At 39.1% G+C, this 25,024-nt stretch overlaps 1 protein-coding gene across 4 annotated transcripts in view; it reads left to right on the top strand.

The window, feature by feature from the left end:
- BAIAP2L1 (BAR/IMD domain containing adaptor protein 2 like 1) overlaps positions 1–25,024 on the top strand; it is a 65,840-nt gene that overhangs the window by 16,123 nt on the left and 24,693 nt on the right. For 3 of the 4 annotated variants that reach the window (XM_054568374.1, XM_054568285.1, XM_054568461.1), the window contains exons 2-3: positions 1,703–1,778; positions 11,759–11,845. In XM_054568374.1, coding sequence (XP_054424349.1) covers positions 1,703–1,778; positions 11,759–11,845 — 163 coding nt within the window. Of the gene's footprint in view, positions 1–1,702; positions 1,779–11,758; positions 11,846–13,319; positions 13,389–25,024 lie in introns of those variants that run through there. The other variant, XM_054568549.1, reaches the window with a different exon arrangement.

Consider the following 25,024-nt stretch of genomic DNA (forward strand, 5'->3'; position numbering starts at 1 on the left):
GGACTAAATGAAGAAAGAGGACGGTGTAGAATCTGGTTAATGAGAGCTGTAACACAAGGGACCAGAAAGGGACTTAGAAGGGCAACAGTGTAGCAGGGACACTCAGGCCAGATTGAGCAAGAGGACGGAGAGTCCTTGGAGAACGTTTTAGGGGGGACATGGAATGGAAGATTAGCTGACAACTTTGCGTGTTTGAAAAATAATATTGTTAGGCCTCTGCTAGATCCAACAGAATGTGTGGAAAATTTAAGGTAGATACGTAGCAAATTAAGCCTAAGCATGGGGGTGGGGAGGTGAGTCAATCGTTAATCCCAGCAGAAACAAAAAGGTTGTACCAAGAAAGGAACTGTAATCCTTAGTACATTTCTTCGTAGTGACAAATATTTGCAAAGGAATAGTAAACCCTGACTATTGACTTACCAGGAAATTGCCATTTACCAATGTAAGGAGGGTTGGGGAAAGGAAAGTGGGGTGATGTGGAGAGCCAATCCTCATCTTCTTAGCAGAAAGCCTGTAGTTATTGCCCAGTACTGAGAAATTAAGACTACTCAAAACTACGGCAGTAAACACAAGAATAACAGCATAGTTAAGAGTGCCCTTGGGAGTAAGCCCAGGAATAGGAAAAGGTGAGGCAGGGGTGATTTTTCATAATAGGCTTTTATTACTGCTTGATAAAATAAGTTACGTTTTCTCTCTGCTAGCTCATAATAGAGAACCTTTATATCCCAAATGGCGTATGTCAAGTATCTGCCCCTTTGAATGCTGCTTAGTTTTTCATTCTTTTTATTGCCTGCTCCTCTACAAATGTTACACACTTTGGGATAGGCACTAAAGAAACTTGAGTATTCTCTCTGGAATGAGCAATATTGGGAAGCTCACTGTTTGTAGGTGGGACAAATAAATTCAGTCACTGTGTGCTCTGAGTCAAGTCAGAGTCCCCTAGGAATGATTACTTGTCTCTACTTCAGATTTAGAATATTTTAAATTTACAGTAACATTCTAAATAATTACCTGTCCTATACTTGTCATAGCATTTGTCTCTAAGTTTATGAAAAACCTGACATCTGCAGAGATACGGCATCATGAAATCCCTAAAGGGGAAACCATGTCTTTCCACCCACTACTGTGCACAAGACCTCGCACACAGTAGTTATTCCATAAGTGCTTAATGAATAAACTGATTACTGAGGGGGGTGGGAACAAGTGACCACCTAGAAAGTATCCTAAAGCTAACAGCAGCACTCACCCCCTCAGTCTCTCCCAGTAATGAGGCATAGTAAAAACAAAATCTGTTCGTAATTTCTGTCCAGTTGATAGCCAGAACATTGCCCACATAAATTCCAGTCACTAGAATGACAACCATTGATCCACTTAAACCCAAAGGCAGCATCAGTTTCTGGGCTCAGCACCTTCAGGGTATGCTTTGACAGGCAGCCTGTCTGCTACTTGCTCCATTGACAGTAGGTTCTAGGCAGCCCCTGGACACCTGCAGAATGGCCAGGGTTACAGGCACCTTTCCAGTGCAAGCACCCTGTTCCATCAGTACAGAAATGTGTGCTCTTCATTAACTTCCAGTCAGCAGTCATGACTTGGAGGCTGTATGGTCCAGCATACATAGGTGTCCCAGGCTATGTAGTGACAAAGGCTACTTGGTCCACTATTTGCTTATTTTATTAATTTATTTGTTTTGTTTGTTTGTCAGAATGTTATGGAACAGTTCAATCCACGGCTACGAAATTTAATAAACCTAGGAAAAAATTATGAAAAAGCTGTTAATGGTAAGTCTTTCTATTTTATAAATTTATAAATATAGAGCACATATAAAAGTCATTCAGTAAATATTTTACTTAATTCTTTTTAAATGCTTGATACTGAAGTTTCAAAAACATCTTTAAATTGGTAGTAATTATTTACATATAATTTAATCTACACAACTTTGCAATAATAGAATATTAGTATATTTGAAATGAGTAAGTTGCATAATAAGCTATTGAGTTTTATATTTTAATTATCAAATCACACTTTTTGACATGGTTCGGTCTTTTATATCATTGCCGTAAACACATTTTCTACTTTTTCAGCAAGATTATTTATGAACTAATAACATTTAAAATGTATACTTAAAATATTTATTTTCGTATCCTGCAGGATAGGAGTTATTCTTTTGTTTATATAGAAGAATTTACTACCTTTGGGTGTATCACTTTTGATAGTAATGTGAGAAGTAAAATCTCTAGCCTGAATGGAAAAACATCTAAATTAAAGGTTGAACTTAGATTCTCATTATAAAATGAGTGCTTTCTTTAAAATGAATGTGAGCATTGGCCGTTGTCTGTCTTTGAGAACCAAAGTTGTTTGCTGGTTTGAAGAGATTTCATTTGAGGAAGCTGACATGCATCTACACATGGGTTTTCCTATTGAAAGGTAAATATGGTCAATGATCACCTTAAAAACTTGACATGCTAACAATCACCAAATTCTAATATGGTCAAAACAATTTTCCCTGGGTAGCAATCATCACCCCCAAAGTAATTCAGGCCCTGATTTTACCCTCTACCCTGGTTCATTAAGACCACCAAGGAATATAAGTAGAACACTTAGTTTCCAATGGTTAGATTTGAAAAAGGCTTCAGATCAAGTTTTGTGTCTTTTATACCGTGTTTTGCCATGTATAATGCGTACTTTTGCCCAAATTTTTGAGGAAAAAATAAGAATGTGCACTATACATGGGTAGTACTAATTACATACCTATATAAATGTTTTTAATTCTTTTATTTATGCTTATGCGTTAAAAGTGAAACTCTAGAAAGCAATAATGATATCCGTATACAAAATAATTCCCCGGAATACAATAATTAGTTTTGCTTCTAAATACAAATAGATAAAAAATTGGAAAAAACAAATTAAAACAAAAGATTCTTTTTTCCTGAAAGTTTGGGCCAAAAATATGGGTGCACATTATACACAGAAAAATATGAGTATCTCTTATTTTTCCTTTTCACCATGCCCCACCTTTGGGTGCTCCCTGTTGGTATTTTGAAAATAAACCTGTGGCTTCACACACCTTCCTCATGAGCATGCCCCAGGTTGAAAGCTGTGCTAACTAGACCTTTTTTTGATGATGAGTACCCTATTGCTGTAGTCACTGGGAAAGTAAACAGCTTATTTACTTCTGGATCTCTGTGCTGTTTGCCAGACGTTTCCAGTGTCAGGAAGTGCAGCGGGCCTGGGATTTGTTCTCCTCACCCTCCAGCAGTATCAGTGACTTTGGTGACTCCTGTGGGCTGCCCCTCCCTCCTTCAAAGAGCAGGAGTCTTGCACAGGTGACTCTCCTTGATGGGTGCTTAGTCACGGGGCTGCAAAGTCATTGCTTTGGATGCCCCTGTGAAGGAAATCACCATGACTCGCAGTTTGGGTTTTTTTTCATTTTTTTTCATTCTAGCATTTGCTGCCTCTCTGAGGCAGAGTTTTACAAGGCAACTCAGTGAGTAGCCTGCAGTTTAGCCTCCTGCTAAAAAGGCTTCTTCCCTAAAGGGCTCTTATCACTTTAACACTTTCTAGGTATGTAAGGTATTTCCAGAATTTCTGCAGGACATCTGGTTTTTGTTGGAACCGTTGAGAAATTTAGATAAATTTGTAATGTCCTTGGTAAGAATTTTTAGTATAGTTGAGGATTTCAGATTGGGCAGAGTAGGTGTAAAGTCAGGATAGCATTTGCAGCTACCAAAGAGCATGGGATGGGCAGTGTCACTGGAGTTTTAGCAGTGGAGGTGGGGAGATGAGCAGGCAGGAGGCCTTGTAGGAGCTGAGTTAGCTAATAGATGTTAGGTTTTAGTAGGCAGATAGCTACATACAAGTACTTCAGGCAGAAAAGACAGTATCCAAGCCAAAACCTGGGGTCCACACTGGCATGGGTGAGAAACTGTTGGGAAATACTAAACTATATGGTGGAATAGGGTCAGATTATTAATGTATTTCAGTGGAAGATCAGTTATCTATTGCCATATAGCACACTGCCCCTAAACTTGATGGCTTAAGACAATAGTTTATTATATCTCATGGTCTGGACCCCTCTGTCTCACTTCTGCAGCTGCAGTCACCTGTGACCGGACTAGGCTGGGGGCTGGGCACACACCCTTCTGAAGGCATAACAGGCAATTCTAAGACTGCAAGCCTTTGCAAGAGTCACACTTGCTGGCTCCCCATTGGCCAGAGCAAGTCGCATTACCAAGCCACTTATCTGTGTATAGGGGACTACACAGGATGGAAATTCTGGGAGATGTGATTCATTGAATGCCATTATGTAAAAATCTATCATAAACTCTGGCTTACTCTTTGAACAGTGGGAGGCCCTTGAAGGTTTTGGGCAAAACTATAATGTAGTGAAATCATATTTTAAGGAAAAATTATCTGGTAGAAGTATGTAGATTAGATTGATAAAGTAGCTGATCAGACACTAAAATAACACTAAATGAGAGTAAAGTCAGCTTTGTGGCAGAGTGAGACAACTCCATTGTTTCTCCCCTTAAATGTACAAATCAGACAACTCTTAATTCAACAAAGGATCCCCTGCTCAACACACAAAAACACCAGAAAGATCCACGCATTGGAACATTTGATGGTGGGCACGTTGGTAGGCGTGATGGGAGGAAGGACAGGGATGCAATTGGGCATCCACCACTGCTTCAGCTAGCATGGTAGTAGGGGAGGAATTGAACTTCAGTTTAAGAGGGACAGAAGCAGTTTTCCTCACTGAAAAGGCGTCTCCCTTCTTCCTCTCCCATCACAGCAGAAACAGGCAGAGGTGGCTGGGAAGTTGTAAATAACACAGGCAAGGGTTGGGCAGAATCGCTAGATGACAAACTGGCCTCCTCTCCCCCACACACCCTGGCAGAACCCAGTAAAACCACAAACAGCAGAACAACGAGGTAGCTCTGGGAGTTCACAAAACCATTCTCCTGCCACAGTGGTGGTACCCCATAACCAAGGTGAGCTGGTCACAGAGAGGACCGGAGATGCCAGACGTACAAACAGTGCAAAAAAGAGAGAACAGAAACTTGCAATACAGCACCATCTACTGGAAAACAAAAGAAGGTACCCTCCCTATCAATCTAATGAATTGTTGAGAGCAAAATGGTATCTAAACAGGAGAGCCTCAAATGCACAGGCAAAGAAACAATCCATCAAATGACATGAACAACCAAGGTAACTTGGGAGTATAGAAAGAAAATGAAAAGTCTCCAGAAACCAAATCAAAGTCATGGAAGACAATGATTTAAATAACAGAGAATTCAAAATTGTAGTTATGAAGAAACTCAAGGATAAACAAAAAAATTCAGAAAGGTAATTTACTGAATTAAGGAATAAAGTTAATGAACAAAAGGAGTACTTTACCAAAGAGATTGAAACTATTAAAAAAAACTAAGCAGAAGCTCTGGGGCTGAAGAACTTAATGAAGGAAATGAGGAATGCAATAGAATATTGGAAATAGAGCAGACCAGATGGAAGAGAGAATTAGCTAACTCAAAGATACAACCTAAAAAGGACCCTGGAGGGAGAAGAGAGAAGTTAGAGTTTAAGGCAATGAAAGAACAAACTCTATGAGAACTATCTGATTACATTAGAAAGAGCAACCTAAGGATTATAGGTGTATCAGGAGAAAAGAAGAGGAAAGGAATAGAGAATCTGCTCAAAGAAATAATGGATGAGAACTTCTCAAGCCTGTGGAAAGAACTGTACTTCAGAATAAAGGACGCTAAGAGGACATCTAATTATATTAACACAGAAAGGCCTTCTCCAAGAGACAAGTTAACTCAGACTGTTCAAAATTAATGACAGAGTTCTCACAGCAGAAAAGGTGGGGCGGGAGACTAACCTACAACGTAAACCTCACTAAATTATGATCAGATTTCTCAGTAGAAACATTACAAGGCAGGAGAGAATGGAACTATTATTCAAAATATTAAAAGTCAAGGATAATACATCCAGCAAAGCCATCCTTTAAATATGAAAGATAGAGAAAATTTTTCCCAGACAAACAAAGCTGAGAGAATTTGCCACCACAAAAACTGCATTACAATAAACGTTGGAAGGAACTCTTCTACCAAAAAAAAAAAAAAATATGTACAACTTTGAGTAAGATGATTGACAGAAGCAGAAAACTATAAATCTACTTCAGAATATATTATTAAACAACTATAAAGGTTAAAGGGGGAAAGGGACATTAAAATTAGTACTACAATTTGGTAATGAATGCACAACATAAAGGGAAAATTTGTATGTGGGCTGGTGTGGATCAGCAGATTGAGTGCCAACGTGTGAACCAAAGGGCCGCTGTTTCAATTCCCAGTCAGGGCATATGCCTAGATTGTGGGCCATGTCCCTGGTGAGGGGCACAAAAGAGGCAACCACACATTGATGTTTCTCTCCCTCTTTCTCCTCCTTTCCCCTCTAAAAAAAATTAATTAAAAAAAATTTTTTAAGGGAAAATTTGACAAAATCATAGAAGGGGCGGAGGAGAAGGACTGAATCGAGTACAGGTGAATGAAAAGAACGGGCAATTAGAAGAAAAAATACTCTTGTGTATATGAGATATTTTACAGCCACAAAACAACCACCCAGAACTGAGACATGAAACATAAAAAAGAACTGAGACATGAAACATAGAAAAAATAGGAAACCACCAAATTAAATAGCAGACAGAATCACAAGGGAAAAGTAACAATGGAGATACAGAACAACCAGAATTCAAAAGATAAAATGGATGTAGTAAGTCCTGGTTTATAAATAATCACCCTAAATGTAAATAGACTGAACTCACCCATCTAAAGGTACAGAGTAGTGGGATGGATTTAAAAACAAGGCCCACTTATATGTTGCCTGCAGGAGAGTCATCTCAGCTCTAAAGAGCATAGTCTTAAAGAGAACTGGTGGAAGATGACACTTCAAGCAAATGATCTCACTAAGCAAAAAGAAAGACTCGGAAATGAAACAGAAGTTACAATAGACACCACCAAATTTGATTACATGGAAGAAATGGACAAAGTCTTAGAAATATATAACCTTCCTAGCATGAACCATGAAGAATTGGAAAAGCTAAGTAGACCAATCACTGGTAAGGAAATTGAAATGATAATCAAAAACCTAAAAAATTAAAGTCCTGAACCAGATGGCTTCACTGGTGAATTCTACCATTCAAAGAATATTTAATATCTCCTCAAGCTTTTACAAAAAAACTGAAGTGGAAATACTTCCTAACTCACTATTGGCCAAACAAGGCCAACATTACCCTGATACCAAACCCAGGCAAGGACAACACCAAAAAAGAAAATTGCAGATCAGTATCTCTGATGAACATACATGCAAAAATCCTAAAGAACATACTAGCAAACTTAATACAACAACACATTATATAGATAATACATCATGATTAAGGAGGGGTTCATTATAAGGATGCAAGGATGGTTCAACATCTGCAAATCAATCAATGTGTACAACACATTAACAAAATAAAAGATAAAAATCTTATATCAATAGATGCAGAAAAAAACATTTAACAGGATACAACATCCATTTTTTTAAAAGATTTTATTTATTTTTAGAGAGAGGGGAAGGGAGGGAGAAAGAGAGGGAGAGAAGCATCAATGTGTGGTTGCCTCTTGCATGCCCCCTACTGGGAACCTGGCCTGTAACCCAGGCATGTGCCCTGACTGGGAATCGATTCAGCAACCCTTTGGTTTGCAGGCTGGCACTCAGTCCACTGAGTTACACCAGCCAGGGCACAGCATCCATTTATTGAGTAAAATACTCAATAAAGTGGGTAGAGAAGGAAAGTACCTCAATATAATAAAGGCCATACATGACAAACCCTCAGCTAATGCCATACTCAATGGTGAAAAACTGAAAGCTTTTCCTCTAAGATCAGAAATAAGGCAAGGATACTCACTCTTGCTATTGTCATTCAACATAGTACTGGAATGTCTAGCCAGAGCAGTCAGGCAAGAAAAAGAAAAGGCATCCAAATTGGGTATAAAGAAGTAAAACTATTCCTATTTGCAGATGACATGATTCTATATATAGAAGACCCTGAGGACTCCACTAAAAGACCACGAGAAATGATAAACAAATACAATAAAGTTTCAGGATCAAAATCACTATAGAAAAATCTGGTGCATCCCTATATACTAACAACAGAATATCAGACAAAAAAAATAAGGAAAACAATCCCATTTACACTTGCAACAAAAAGAATAAAATACCTATGAATAAACAGAGAAGTCGGAAAACCTGTACTTTAAACTGCAATGCTCTTGTACACTGTTAAAAGGAATTGAAGAACACAATGAAATGGAAAGATGTTCTGGTTTTATGGATTGGCAGAATTAACTTTGTGGAAAGTGGCCGTATTACCTAAACCAACATACAGGCTTAACATAATCCCCATCAAAATCCCAAAGGCATTTTTCACAGAAATAGGAAAAAAAAAACTCAAATTTATATGGAAGCACAAAACACCCTGAATAGCCAAAGCAATCCTGAGAAAAAAGAACAAAGCTGGAGGTATCACACTTTCTGACTTCAAACTATATTACAAAGCTACAGTAACCAAAAAACTATGGTTTTGGAAGAAACACACACACACACACACATATATATATATATACACATACTAATGGAACAGAATTGGGAGCTCAGAAATAAACCCATACAGATATGGGCGACTAATGTTCAACATATCAGGGAAAAAGAAAAGTCTTTTCAATAAATGGTGTTGAGGAAACTGGAAAACCAAATGCAAAAGAATGAAATTATGCTGTTGTCTGATACTATACCAAAAAAATTTAACTAAAAATGGATTAAAGACTTGACTATAGGGCCCAAGACAATAAAACAACAGAAGAAAACATAGCCATTAAACTTATGGAACTTGATCTCAGAGGGTTTTCTTTTGTTTTGTGAACTTGACTCTAAAGACAAGGGAAGTAAAAGAAAAAAATAAACAAATGGGACTACAAGAAACTAAACAGCTTCTGCAGAGCAAAAGAAACAATCAACAGAACTAAAAGGCAGCGAGCCAATTGGAAGAAGATATTTACAAACAATATCTAAAATACTGGGTTGGCCCAAAAGTCCATTTAGGTTTTTTTTGTAACATAAAAGACACATTTTTCATTTTCACCAGTAGCTTTATTGATTTGGACATTGTGAGTATGTCGGCTATGTCCCACGTGGTATAATGTTGATTATTCTCAATGTCTTGATTTGATCGCTGTCAACTTCAGCTGGTCTACCCAACCATGGAGCATCATCCAGCGATAAATCTCTAGCACAAAACTTTGCAAACCGCTTTTAATGTTTGATCAGTCACAGCACCTTCTCCATATACTGCACAAATCTTTTTTTGTATTTCAGTTACATTTTTACCTTTCTTGAAATAATAAAGCATACAATCTAACAATTGTTTTTGAATGAAGCTAAAGACAACTAAGTGCTGTTAGAGCCATCTTACCGGGGAGAAAAAAAACAAATGAACTTTTTAGCCAACTCAATATATAAAGAACTCCTACAGCTCAACAACAACAAAATCTGATTAAAAAGTGGGCAGCAGACCTGAATAAACACTTTTTCAAGGAAGGCATACAGATGGCCAACAGGTATAGCAAGAGCTGCTCAACATCACTAGTTAAAAAGGAAATACAAATTAAAGCACAGTGAAATAACACTTCACACCTTTTAGAATGGCAATTATCGGTAAGACAAGAAATAAGTGTTGGAGAGGAAATGGAGAAAAGGAAACCCTCACACTCTGCTGGTGGGCATGTCTATTGGTGCAGCTACTATGGCAAATAGTATGGAGGTTCCTCAAAAAATTAAGAATAGAGCTACTGCCCTGCCCTCACTGTTGTTCAGTTGGTTGGTCATTGTTCCATAAACCAAAAGGTTACTGGTTCAATTCCCAGTCAGCACATGCCTGAGTTGCAGATTCAGTCCCCAGTTTAGGGCACATGCAAGAGGCCAACCAGACAGTGTTTCTCTCTCACATTGATGTTTCTCTTCCTCTTTCTCCCTTCCTTCCCCTGTCTCTAGAGCCAATGAAAGAAAAGTTAAAAAAATAATAATAGAACTACCATATGACCCAGTAATCCCTCTTCTGGATATCTACCCCCCAAAATTGAAAACATTTATTTGTAAAAATGTGTGTATTCCTATGTTTACTGTAGCATTATTCATAATAGCCAAGACATGGAAACAGCTGAAGTATCTTTTGAAGATAACTGAATAAAGGTGTGGTACATATATGCCCTGGAATACTATTCAGCCATTAAAAATATGAAATACTGCCTTTTTCAATAACAGATGGATCTTGAGAGTATTATGCTAAGTAAAATAAGTCAGATGGAAAAGGACAAGAACCATATGATTTTACTCAGATGGAATATAAATCAAAAAGCAACAAACTCATAGATACAGACATGAGATTGGTGATTATCAGAGGGGGAAAGGGGTAGGGGAGAACAAAGGGGGTGAAGGGGTCCAAATACATAGTGACAGGAAGAAACTAGACTTTGGGTGGTGAGCACACAGTAGATTATACAGATACCATATTATAAAGTTATATACCTGTGATTTACATTATGTTATTAACGAGTGTGCCCCCCCATCTAAATAGACAAATGGGACTACAACAAACTAATTTAAATAAGTAAAATAGAACTAATATGCTTCATTCCTTAAAACAATAAATGGCAGAAAATCTCTTAAAGTGTCACAGAAGGGTCCAAAATTTTACAAAAATATTATTTACCCTGGATCAATTATATAATTTTTAAAGTTAATTCAACTTTATGATAAAAACAAGAATATCTTACTAGACTAGGAAAGTTAAACAGTTTTAAACATAAATCAACAGATAATGAAAAATTTCACTTGGATATGTGGGTTCAAACCAAAAATTTTATTTAAATATTGTGTAATCCTGTATACCATTCTCCCACAAATTTGTTTTTCAGTTTATCAGTACCTTGCAATTTAAAAATCTTCATACTAAAATATTGCATATATTAACTTGACAGTTTACTGGCTGTGAGCTTGTTTTTAGGTGGAGTCATCTCTTTTTCAGTTCTGAAGGCAGAGTGTCAAAAATCACCATTAGTTAGAGCTGAGAAAGTGCAGTAGCTTAGCTGGAGTTGCGTGCCCTCCCTCTGACTTGCCACTGTCCTTGGGAATGTCCCAGAATACCTCCACTCTCCTGCCCTTCATGGAACAGGGCAATAACATCATCTACCCAAGTCTTAATGTTGTTGGCTAGAACAATGTAAATAATGGCTTGGAATGTCTACATAAATGCTATTTATTATTATTCTTATTTATGATTATACTTGAAGGTTATCCTCAGTCTATTGAAATAACTGTAGAGTAGAACATTACATTTCCTAAACTTGTATACATATATGGTAAAAGCCGTAAGCTATTCTGGACCTGGCATCAGGCTCGGGCAGGGCCTTCTCTGGACTTCAGGGCTTGCTGCTGAGTGCTTCCCAGGACTGATCCGAGGAAGGGTCCCACGGTGCTCTCCAGTGGTGGGGGCCTTTTCCAGGCATAGCTGTCAAGCACAAGCCCTGCCTTCCTAGAGCCATACTTGTCGCAGCCCAAAGTTTCCTGCCACCAAAGGGACTGAGGGATTCTTGGAAGAAAACCTGTGTCGCTGTCTCCTTTCCTTGTCTAAGTGATGATTTTGTGTTTCACCTTCCCTGTCTAGCTATGATTCTGGCGGGAAAAGCCTACTATGATGGAGTGGCCAAGATTGGTGAGATTGCCACCGGGTCGCCCGTGTCTACAGAGCTAGGTGAGCTGACTCTCACTACATATAAACCCAACTTGAGCTCCAGTCTCAGGGCCCTTCATCCTGTGAGTGCCGATAAGAGCACATGAAGTGGCCCAAATCCGACTAGAAAGGAGAGCTAGCCTAGCACCCCAGTGTGTTCACTTCTGGGATGATGGAGTTCACTGTGGTGTGTGTAGAAGGGGAGGCTTAGCTAGAGGGCAGGCCAAGGCCAGTGCCCAGTCTCCCTGGTCCCTAGGAATTGGCATTCTGCTCTGAGTCTTGGTCTCAACCCTTCTCCCTGAAGCACAAAGCCCAGGGAGCTCTGACCTACATTCCTAACTGAAGGAACTAGGGCCAAGCCTCCTGGCTCTGGCGGGAGCATTTCCTGTGACTCACGTAGCAGAGAGTCAGAGTCCTTTGCGTTCTGTCCGTGGCTCTCACTGCTTCCACAGTTGCTCTCAGTTGTAATTTTTCCGGTCTTGCTGGTATGAATTGGTCTCCTGTGCACACGCAGAGGGCAGCCACACCCTCGGCTGTGCCAGCTGCTGGGGGAATCTGGTTTCTGTTTATAGAGCCACGTCTCCCCGTACCATCTCCTAAGCAGGGAAAGGTCAGTTTGTTTTAATGGCTCCACACATATGTTTTATTTTACAAAGAGTAAAATTTCTAGCTTCAGAATGTTCAAATTTTTGGAAGGTTCAGAAACCAGAGGAAAAGATTGGTGATGTGTGTGTGTGTGTGATTAAAGAAAAGTGGGTCTGTCTCCAATTAAAAGGTGGAAAGGGAAGCAGAGGTGGGGCATAGGAGCATACACTTACTTAAGTTCAGGTAACTCACACCATTTCTAGGTGTCTTGAGGGTTTTCAGCGTTGCTAGGAAAACTCTTAACTGACCCATAAAAGTGGAGGAACAAATTGAGATGTGACGACAGTGCTGTGGCTGGAGGCTGCGATGTGGAGCTGGGTGCTCGTTAACATTTTCTGACAAATTTTGTACTTGGAGCATTTATGGTCTTAAAACCTGTAGACAAAACCAAAGTCTGAAGTGGTGCTATATGATTAATAAGTCAGTACTACTGTATTTAACAGAATCAATGACTTGCAGAAAACATTCAGAACCCTACCTGACTTGTGTTGTTGGTGCCATAGCTTCTGCATGTTCTGGAAAGGCCTGAACTAGAGTAACTCTGTCCTAAGCAGCATTGATTTAATAAATGCACACTGGGGCATTTGAGGGATGATTGAGATGATTATAGGGTTCCAAAATATAGGACTAAATGAAAAGGAAACATTCTACTTGTGTCAGGCATGGGGGAAAAAGGTATGACCCTCACGTTAAAACTTATGGTGCTCTGACTCACCGTCACTTGGTTTGCCGTTCTTGTTTTATGGTTCTTGCCACTATTTAAATAAGACTTCTGCTCCACACCAAATAAAATAATATTCAGCTGTGAGTTCATAATGTTGAATCAGCTATTTCCACAGCAACCATGTTGTTATGAACATGGACTTAAAGCTGCAGCTTCAGTGAGGAAAATATGTTGCAATGGTGAAGTTTGATGTGGGTATGTATTTTATTCAGAGATACTGGAAATAACTTCTGTTTTATTTTTGTTTCAAGTTGTCCTGCTTATATTCGTTATCATATACTTATTAATTTTCTACCCACTTATACCAACTCCATGATAAAGTTCTGTCCTAATAAGAGCTACTTTTGGCAGCCTAATATTAACTTCTTTTTATTTGCTTAGTTTTTAAATTTTGTTGTTAAAGTTTAGGCTAAAATACTGCTGTATATCCGTTTCAATTCCCTGTGTGGAAGTATAGGGGACAATTCATAGAAAAGAGAGAAAGACATGAAGCAAATTGTATTTTTCTCATTTTTCAGGAAGATTTTATTGAGTTACTGACACTTGTTATTGGTATTCATAACTGTATTATGAAACATGTTATAAATTCCATTTGATAAAACTGAAAGTATATTACATATGCGAAGATCATGAATCATTTCAAAATCATTCTTTAAGCATACTATCACTGAAAAAACTTCTTTACCCTTATGCACACAAGATCCTACAGTTCAAAATTTTTCTGTTTAAAAATATTGTTCTAGAAGAAAGGGATGCTAAAGAATCCTTATCATTTCTAAAACTTGGATTGTAATAGTAGTTATTTTAATGTGAATTAAAATATTTTTAATGTTTCTGTAGAACACATTTTTCATTTTATACAGATTTTTACCTGAAACTTAGGTTGAATTCTCATACATTTGTGCTTTGGAAGATAGGTGAAGAAAACATACTCTGAGTAAAATATTTACTTAATTCCTAGAAATTTGTAGAAAGGACTCAACCTGGAAAACTTGGCCAAACACATTGCACACTGTGAATGTTAATCAAGGTGGCAAAGCTAAGCATCTGTCTCTTCTCACTTGGCAGGAGGAGGGGGTGCTAAAAACTAGAGGAGAAAGTTGATTGACCGTTTACTTTATATGTGTCTTGGATCAGGCTCTTAGACGAAGGCAGAGTGGCAGGCTGTGGCAGTACCATTTCAGATTTCTAGCCATAGGTATTCCCCTTTGGATTCCCCAGCTTTCAGCATCAGCTTACCGATGGTATGTGAATAATTTAAGATTTTTTTGCCCAAAAGTAACGAAATACCCAGCTAATAGTGGTTTAAGCAATAAGGATGTTTTCATTATCCCACATAAAAAGGCTGTTGTTAATTAACAGCTTTTTTGAGATAATTAACATAAAATACAGTTCACCCATTTGAGGTGTGTAGTTTAGTGATTTTTATTATATTCACAAAATTTTTAAATTATCACCGTAATCAACTTCAGAATATTTTCATCATCCCCAAAAGAAATCCCATCTTGTATCTCTAGATTTGGTTGTGCTGGGTATGTCTCATAAATGGAATCATATAATATGTGATCTTTTGTGACTGGTTTCTTTCACTTAGTATAATGGTTTCAAAGTTCATTCATATGGTGACATGTATCAGTACTTTCTGTTTATGCATGGATAATAGTCTGTTAATAGATACACCACATTTGGTTTATCCATTTATCGGTTGATGGGTAATTGGGTTGTTTCCCTTTTTAGCTATTAAACAATGCTGCTATCAACATTTGTGTACAAATTTTGTGAGTACATAGGCTTGTCTTTCTCTTGCTTATATACTTAGGAGTGGAATTGCTGGCTCATGCGGTAATTAAATTTAACCTTTTGAGGAACTGCCAGACTTTTTCAAAATGAGTGCACCATTTTACATTCCCATGACAGAGCATGAGCAGGGTTCCAGTTTCTCTACGTCCTTGTCATCACTTGCTCTTGTCTGCTTTTTTTATGACAATTAGTTATCTTAGTGGGTGTGAGGTAATCTCTCATTTGGATTTCAATTTACATTTCACCAGTGACTGATGATCTTGAGCACCTTTTCATGTTCTCACTGGCCATTTCACATCTTCTTTGGAGAAATGTCTATTCAGATCCATTGCCCATCTTTTATTGGGTTGTCTTTTTGTTACTGGATTTGCAGGTTAACTTCTAATAAAGTTTTGTTTTTATGTTTTGATTCCTTTTATCATTGATGCAGTAGTTCTATTGTTTGAAGTTCTTGAAGGTCTGATTCTGCTAATGCTATCTATTATTGTACCTCTTGATTCTCATTCATGACAGACTCTTCTATAAGGCTTTTATTGTCATCTTACTGTTCTTTCCCATGTTGGGGTCATATATGGTGGTTTTGCCATTGGAAGTTACCAAGAAATGAAAAAGAGAAATACTAAGCAATGGTGAGGCTTCTTTGATTTAAATAATATAGTTTTATTCTTAGAAAATAAAGATAATTGATGTAATATGACCTGCCACTTAATAAAATCCTTGTAAATTATTTAGAATTTGCAAAGCAGTGGAAATGCCTCCTTTATTTTCTGTTGTATCCATATGAACAAAGGTATTCTGCAAGTTTTTTAAGGGAAGTGATTCAGACTTTATGGAAAATACTTTAATGTATATACCTAAATTTGTAAGTCATTCTGATTACCTGAAAGTTAAGAAATAATAGAAGATTTTATTGTGTGTGTATGTGTGTGTGTGAAGCCTATTGACAATGATCAGTTTCATCCATTTCACTTTTTAAAGATTTTGTTTCTTTTTAGAGAGACAAAGGGAAGGAGAGAAACATCAGTGTGTGATGGATACATTGGTAGGTTGCCTCTCGCTCACCCCTAACTGGGGACCTGGCCTGCAACCCAGGCATGTGCCCTGACTGGGAATCAAACTGGTGACCAACTTTCTGTTTGCAGGCCGGCACTCAGTCCATTGAGCCACACCAGCCAGGGCAGGTTTTGATTTTCTAGAAACCCTCCAGATACACGTGCTTCAAAAAAGTCATTTTCTGATCAATTTCTTTTGAAAATCAACGGTCCTTTATGAATAGAGTCTATTCTGTTTTATAGAGAAGATTCAGAAAATGTATCTTTTTTTCAACTATAATTGAAAGTAATAGGAAAATATTAATGATTCAAGAGAAATATCAAATTGTAGTCATTTTTATGCTGAATGCTCTCAACCATCTGAAGATTGTAACAAGAATTGGCATGCATTTTGAAGTCTCTTTCAAATTCATTTTGCTAAAGTATTACCTTTTATAAGTTGTACTTTAATGGCAGGAGTGAATATACTAAAGCCAGGGGGCTGGTCAGCACCTGTTTGTATATAAAATTTTATACCTGGAACATGGCCATTTGTTCAGGTATTGTCTATGGCTGCTCTCAGACAACAGTGACAGAACTGAGTGGTGGTAAGAGAAGTTTGGCCCTGAGACCTGAACTATTTAAGACCTGGCCCTTTACTGGCCCTTACCATGATGGTGGAGGACCTTTATTTCATGTTGTAGAGTTTCCTAAATGTGAGAACTGGATGATCTTGTGAGGGATTTAATATCCGTTTTTGCCGGTAAAAAAGCAGTTCCTTACCACCTGCTATCTAAGGGCTTGGGTTTAGTATACATTAACAGCACAATCCTAACAACCACAGGGGTACAAGATGCTCAGAAGCATAACCGTCTTGCCTTGCTGGGAGCGATGAACACACAACAAAAAGCCAAAACTCAGAGGTGGTAGTTAGGGTTTGGCCGGGAAAATATTTTAATCCACTGTGTTTAATAAATAATAAGTTGTATGAATAATAATTCCTGCGATTCAGGTTGCTTGGGTGTGTGCCTGTAGTCAGTCACATAAACCTTTAACACATGTGCACAGTTCAGCTCAAGGAGTTGGGCTCATTTAAGACAGGAAACTGAAGTTTGTGCAAAACTTCCAGTTTTGTCCCTAAATCAAACAACATTTATTTTTGAAAACTTAAAAATATTGAAAAGGTAGAAAGGAAAAACACATGGTCGGGGGAAATGTTTTGGCAAAATATATTTAAAAGAAACTTTGAACCTGTTTTAATATCTTTAAAGCATTAAAAAATAAAGTTCTCATTTATTTCTCAAGGAATAACAGGAGACTTTCTTTGGGGAGTTTAGAAATTTGCTTTGAGGTCTTTGCAGCTCACTGTTACATAAATGCAGACTGTTATTTTATTCCTGTTCAGTCAGCTATTACATTATTTCACATCAGTTATTAAATTGTCCAGACCAGTTTTTTAAAATTGGGCCCAAAAGAGAAGATTTTTATCCCCTCACCATCAGGGAACATAGATAAGCATAGGTTTTCTTTTGTTATTGATAGAATGTTTATAGGTCATGCAATCTTTAAAAAATATTTATTACAGATTTACGTCATTGATACTCAAAATTCGACTTGACAGTCTTAGGTCTTAAAAATAAGAGCAGGGAAAAATCTGAAATATTTTAAAAGAAGTTTTATTAATTCAAAAAATACTACAATATATTCCTAAGGTCTGTATAAAATAAAGGAATTCATACTGGAGTTGATGAGAGAACTAAGTTTAATCAAAGCAGTTATTATTGACCAAAACCACTTATCGTTTAGTTGCAAGTTTGACTCGCTTTAAAGTAATTAAAATCCATCCCACAAGAAGAGAAATCAATGGGAATTTATTTTATTTGCTGAACATAGCACCTGCTAAGTGCCAGGCACTGTTCTAAGCACCTTATAGATTTTAATTCCTGTAGTCATCATAGCCCGCTGAGATACCTATTGCTGTTTCCTTTTCACAGATGAGGAAACAGGGACTTTAAGAGAATAAGTAACTGCTGAGGTCACCCAGCCGGTTAATGGCTAGTTAATTTGATCCAGGCAGTCTGCCAGATATGTGGCCTGTCATGCCAGTTTTATTGTCTCTGTCAAAAGGTGAGCTCTTTCTAACATCCTCTATTTTGAGGCCATCAAGGTAACCTTGCCCTTTATAGCTTAACAGATAAAAGGTTGTGTTAAATGGTGAACCAGCATATAGTTTGAAAGTGACACAACATGTATAAGTCTATATTTTGTGTTTCCTTCATACATAATCAGGGATTGTTAAAAGTAATCCTTTTCTCAGATTTGAAGCAACTAAATAGGGAAATGATGCACTATAATTAGTTTTTTAAAAACTACAGATGTAAAAGCTAAGATGTCAAATCAAGATCAGTTTAACATTTAATGTTTCTGATTGTGTAATGGGCACATGCTGAGCATAACCTCCTATGTCATTGCCTATTTTCTATTATTGTTTTTGCCCATTCTCTTATTTGAATTTATTAATTTGTTTGTTGTATCCTCACCTGAGGACACACTTACTGATTTTAGAGAGGGGAGGGGAACGATTGGTTGCCTCTCATACGCACTCTAACTGGGATCTAACCTGAGACCTAGGCACATGCCCTGACTGGGTATCGAACCTAAGACCTTTTGGTATATGGGACGACTCTCCAACAAGTTGAGCCATACAGGCCAGGGCTTAACTCTTTGAATTTTGAACTGTGTGAATAGCAGGTTATCTTTTTAAACCCAGTTTTCACAGTTATTGGTCTTTTTCTTCTTGAAGGATATCATGTGTCCTATCAACTCAAGATTTGGAAAACATGGGAGTCCTTGTTCTCACACTCTGAGCTATAGCAAAGAACAGCTGGACAGGGGCGTTAACGCATGCCAACAAAGGGTGACTCTGGTGAGACGCACAGGAAACCGCAAAGGATGTGGCCCCTGTGACAGGTTGAGGAAGGAGGACAACTAAGTAAAAGGGAGAAGGACACACCACAGACAGGCGTAGCTAGAGTCGTGATGTGAGCGAGCCCTGGCTAGGCACACATTCCCAAGCACCTGGTGATGTCCAAGCACAGTGGAGAGGTGCCTTGGTTAGGGTTAGGCAGGTCCCTTGTTAATGCAAGCAGAGTTCTGAAAGTTTGGTGAATGAATGTACTTGCTCTCTCCTGTAAAATTATTAAAAGTAAAGATGCCAACAAGCACATGAAAAGATGCTCAACATAATCAGCCATTAGGAAAATGCAAATCATAGCCACAAAGGTAGGAAGTGGTACTTCAAACAGGCTATAAATAAAAAGACAGACAATAGTAAGTGTCGACAGAGAGAGATTGGAATCCCCATACATCACTGACAGGAATGTAAAATAGAGCAGGTGCTTTGGAAAAGAGCCTGCCAGTTCTCAAAATGTAAACAGTTACCATATGACCCAGCAATGTCATTTCTTAGAAACTATTCGAGAGATATGACACATCTTAGCACGATTCACAGTAGCCAGATGGTAGAAACCACCCACATATCCAGCAGCTGATGAATGGATAAACAAAATATATCCACACATGGGAATATTATTGAGCAAATAAAAAATGAAGTACTGGAACACACTACAGCATGCTCAGTGAAAGAAGCCAGATTCAGAAGTTCACATACTATATGAGTCCATTGATAAGAAATTTCCATGGCAAAACCTTAAGAAACAGGAGGCAGATTGGAGAACAGGGAATCACTGCTTAGTGGGTGCAAGTTTTCCTTTCTAGATGGTGAAAATATTTTTGAACTGGATAGTGGTAATGGTTGTACAACATTGTGAATGTACTAACTGTCACTATTGGTAAATTATGTGTATTCTATGCTACAAACAAAAAAGGAAGAAGAAAAACAAAAAATATATATAAAAGTGTGCCACTTCTGAGAACTTCCCAATATGGGGTATCTTAATAAACACACTAAATGTGATAGAGAATGTAGTAATTCAAAAGGCTGGTGGCATACATTTCCCAGCCCCCGAGACAATGCAGGCAGACCAGCAGTGGTGTTAGTAACATCCAGTCATGACCTCATTCTCCTCAACTTTTCACCAGAGGAGAAATCTGAAAACCTGAGTTAGAATCCAGTTGGTCCACAATCTTTTGGACAGTTTGTTCTGTGTTTTATCTACAGCATGTCCCACATGTGCTACCTCGCAACCTCAGCATAACCTCATGACAAGTTTCAGTTGGCCTTGATGCGATATGAATAATGCAGTCAATGGATTTTGTTGGCATTACTAGAAATACAGAATTCAGGAATCTGAAAATTTTCCCCACTTTCCTCTGAGGTTGGGGGTTATGATCCTTTACCCATGTCTGTTGTAGAGACGTTCCAGAGTGGGAGGTAGCAGCAGTTATAACAGATGTGCCATCCCTGCCCTGCTCAGTGAGACTTCTAGCAAAGCAAGGATGTAAGAAGTAGTTAGATTCTAGTATGAGCTTAGAAATGCTTTGATCAACTAAATGAGTGTATCAGATATAGGGTAGTGCACTCTTCCGTTCTAACTCTGAACCAGGTTTCTTTAGGCTCCCTCGAAGCCATGGCTGTCACTTACAGCATTAGTAAACTTGGCCCCCACCTTTAAGATGCCTACAACAACATAGTAAGGGAGGTTATGAAAATGTATACAGACACAGCTTTAATACAGGACCGAGTGCAAGAGTGAAAGGTACAAAGGATACAAGATTTCACCGTAAGAGCTGACCGCACCTGCATGGAAGGTTGGGGGGGGAGGAGGGAGACTGAGCATTCGGTTCTGCTGTACTATGCTGATGGTCGGCATTGCGGGCAGAAAGGATGGTGGCTTCTGGTAGGGAGACCAGATAAAGAGGATGGGATATTTCAGTTTGCCTGAGATTTGGGACTCATGCAGAAGATCATGGGAGGTAATAAGCACAAATTAAAACTGGAGCCTTGTTATTTTGAGTGCCAGGCTAATTTTGTTTGCATGTCTCATTTCAAATAAGAATTTATATTGTTAGAACTGAAAGCTGACTAATTATTTTAGGAGCATGGGTTCATGGATAACAATTACAAGGTGACAGAAGAGGCAAATTACATGGGAAGCTCTTTACAACTGAGAACTTCACTCATGGAGTCCAGAAAAAGCCTACTCCTGTAACTCATTGAGTGCAGTGAAGCAGATGTATATGTGATTCAGGTATTTGTAACTCAAGCCATGGCTGACAGTCAGCAGCTTCCATTGCTGGAACAATAGAAATTTGTGACTCACTGAGGTCTCTCTCTTCTCTGCATAGATATATGATTAAATATTTTTCTTATCTCACTTTTATTCTCTACCTAATCCTGTCTACCATCCCATTTCATATACATATTTTTAAAATAGCTTATGAGTCCTTTAAGAAGTTTAGAATTATACTTTCATTTTATAATCAGTATTAAAATAGACTTCAAGGTTTTTGTAACTGCCTTTAATAAAAATTAACCTAATTATTTTTCTCGTTATTATTTTAAAATATGTAATCAAAACCTGTAGCTATATAAAAACTTTTGTGCACTGCTTTTTTAAGTTTAGCATTCCATACATACTTGTTTGAATTCATAAGTAATTCATTTATTCATCATTTTTGATAGCTGCCTACATTCTGCTTCTTTAAGTTTTCCTCTGTTGGTACTGAGGTAGAACCCTGTTCTAGTGAAGAGGGTGAGCACTGCAGTATTGGGGTGACTACGGGTTGTTTCTCATTAGCTTTTTTGAAAAATTGTTCCTTAATGAGGAGGCAGAGGGGGTCATTCTATGGTATTATGAAAAGCACATAAAACTAAATAGTAATCAAGGGATTATAGTAGTTTTTCTTTCCTAGTTTAAGTCATACTGTGCTCATTCAAATGAGCATCTGCCATCTGGGAGGCATTGTTCTAGTCACGAGGGATAAATCAAAACCTCAGAGTCCTGTTCCAGAAGGTGTGAAGTGGGTGGGGCCTGTTTAGGTAGAGTGGTCAGGACCGTGCAGTCGGGAGGGAGCGATGTCCATGGGAGACCGGTCCCATGGATGCTGGCAATAAAGGCGCTGAGGCCTCGTCAGCTGGGGTCACCCTTTGGAAGCCAGTCTGGTGGAGGTGCAGTTATAAACAGAAGAGTGGGAGGAGAGGAAGTCTTAAGGTAGAGCAGGCTCAAGGCTGGAGCCAGGTCTGTAGGGCCCTGTGGGTCAAGGTAAGAATGTTGCCTGGGGAAGGAGTGGGGAGACTCTGAAGGTTTTGAACTCAGAAGTGCTGTGATTTGACTTAGAGTTTAAAAGGTTCTTCCTGGCTTCTGATGGAAACAGGGAGACTGGTTGGGAGGGGGCCGTTGCTGTCCTGGTGGGAAGCAGTGATGGTTGGCCTGGGGCAGGAGGGACAGAGGAGCTTGCATGCATGGATGTCCGGCGCGAAGTGGGGCTGTGTGTTGTGGTGTTAGGCCCTGCTTTCAGATGCATTAGGTTTGGGATACCTGTTAGACCAAGGGGAAATGTCAGCACGGCAGCTGGGAACGTGAGTCTGGAGTTCATTGTGTGAATGTGTAGTTCTATATCCCTGTGAACAAGACGGGCCCTGTTCGCTTGCCCAGCAACATTGATACTTAAAACTCCGTGCCGTGGCTTCCCTCAGTCCCAAACCAACAATTCTGAGGATCACAGCATGTCACGTGCTTCACTTCTGTGTTCTCATGTGAGTGGCTATTGATTTGCACGACCGCCTTACAGAGGTGCGTGGAGAGGCCAGGTGGAAAGGCGGCCAGGGCGGCCGCCTACACCCAGCCCTCCCCACCCTGTGTGACAGGGACCTGCCTGTCAGTGTCAGCCCAACAGCCCAGTCCTTTTCCTCATACCCCTTCTCCAGAGCGAGCTGTATGTGTGGCAGGCAGTGGGGGCGTTCCCTGCCATTCGTAATAGCTAATGGTTTTTTATGCTGCCTTAGTTCCTTTAGTGTGTTAATGTTTCAGAATTTCAGGTTCATCCAGCCACGTAGCCATCGACCGCTCTGACGTGGAGTTAGTTCCTCTCTCTATGTCTCTGGGCTGTGACAGGTGGGCCATGGTGGGTGGTCGTCATGGGTCTGGTGCTTTGGGGAATCAGTGCAACCACCTTGGACTCACTTCCAGCCTGACCCAAACACTCTTAGCCGAAACAGCTTAGTGACCGGGCCGGCCCTGAGCCGAAGCACTCATGCCTCTGTGGCACTGCCCGGCCCCCCAGAGGCAGCCCGTTCCATTTGAAAACAGCACTCATAGTTAACGTGTTCTGGCCGGCGTGGCATACACAGTGTGTGTTCGCATATGCTGGGCGTTATTCCATCCTTGGGTGCCCGGTACAGAAAATCAAATTCCTCTTCTACGAGATTTCTCTTCACACGGGTGAACAAGGGTGCAGAGTAGGTAAAAGTGCAGGCTCAGGATCAGACGTGAGTTCAAATTCTGCCCCCACCACCTTTACTTCTGTCACCTTGGGAAGATCGCCCAGCAGCCTCTCAGAGCCGCAGTTCCCCCCTCTGTGTGATGAGAGTAATGAGGTCCTCCCCCTCGGGCTGTGAGCACTGAACGAGGCTGTCTCTAAGGCCGGCAGCGCTGTCCGGAGGAGGGAAGGACTGGAGCCGTTGCTGCCTGGAGGGTAGTGCTGGTGTCTGTCATCTTCCCTTCTGGGGTCGAAGGTGGTAGCACTAGGTTGTTCTGTTTGTTTTATTTCATTTGTTAATGTGGAATAAGAGATATAATAACATGGATACTAAATTTTGTGAAATCTTCCTTAAACTCACATCATAATAGGACTACCCAGCATCTCCATGGGGTGTGTGGTTTTCAATCAAAGGAAAAAATGGCTTTCTGACTGAAAGTTGCAATCTGTAGCCCTGTTTTGTTTTGTTTTTAAACTTGTTTAATTAGAAGTGATTGCTTTAAAACAAAACAAAAAAACCTTTGTTCTATTAAAAATTCTTCACTTAAAATGTATAAAATGGTTTTACCCAATGATGCTAAACTGAAAGTGTCTCTTAGTGCCTTCTCTAGCTGTGCACTGCCTGCATCTTTGTGATTTGGGGTCCTGTTTTCACCTTTTTAAAGAACTTTAAAAATTTTAAGATGTAGTATTTTTTAAAGCTTTAGTGGAAATGCCTACAGTTAATTAGTGATACCATACGGAATAACACGTTGTCAGCTTCATCTATTATTGATACTACACCTGCTTTCATTTTTGTTAGTATCAAAGTGGTTGTATTTTAGTCTTCACCTGCTAATCAATGAAAAAGGAAGATGAATAATTAATGTTAACTTACCTCATTTGATATAATAGCTTGTAGAAAACTTTTAATCTTTTAATGCTGTATTTTACATTCAGATGTAAATAAAACAATCACTTGTAATCTGTATATGGATGTAAAATTGATAAATTATTTGTGTGATATATAATTGATAAACTTGAAAAAATTGGCATTGTCCTTTTAGCTAAAATAAGAATAGTTCATTAAAATCCTGCTTGGGAAATAATAGTTCTTCTCCGCACAGCCTGTGCTGGGTTTAACCCGACAGCACTAGGTGCACAGCAGGCAGGCCGAGCAGTTCACTAGTTAACCAGAGATGAAGTGGAGGTCAACTGTGTGTGCTCTCTGGGTCAGCTTATTGCTCTTCACGACAGAATTATCCCCTAGCCCCGACCTCCCTGCTCCTTGACATGGCACTTGGTTGTAATTTTTAGAGACACCTGGGACTTGGTAATCTCCTTGGGTATTGAAAGGCTAGATCTCAGACACTCTGAGCTTGCATTAGCTCTCTACCTCACGGAAAAGCCTTGATTTTAAAATACCCAGAATGTTTTTATTTTAAAGCATTTCTTACATACAGATTAAGAGTTAATTCATATGTCAGTCATACAGGATTTATTGGTTTCCATTTATTCTTCCCTCAAACCTTGTCATCCCTTTTCTTAAAAAAAAGTTTACTGTTGCTGTCTCTAGCTACC

Source organism: Pteronotus mesoamericanus, unplaced genomic scaffold, assembly GCF_021234165.1.
Source record: "Pteronotus mesoamericanus isolate MK-2021 breed Mesoamerican mustached bat unplaced genomic scaffold, CSHL_Meso_final contig_1, whole genome shotgun sequence".
In the NCBI taxonomy this organism is placed as follows: domain Eukaryota; kingdom Metazoa; phylum Chordata; class Mammalia; order Chiroptera; family Mormoopidae; genus Pteronotus; species Pteronotus mesoamericanus.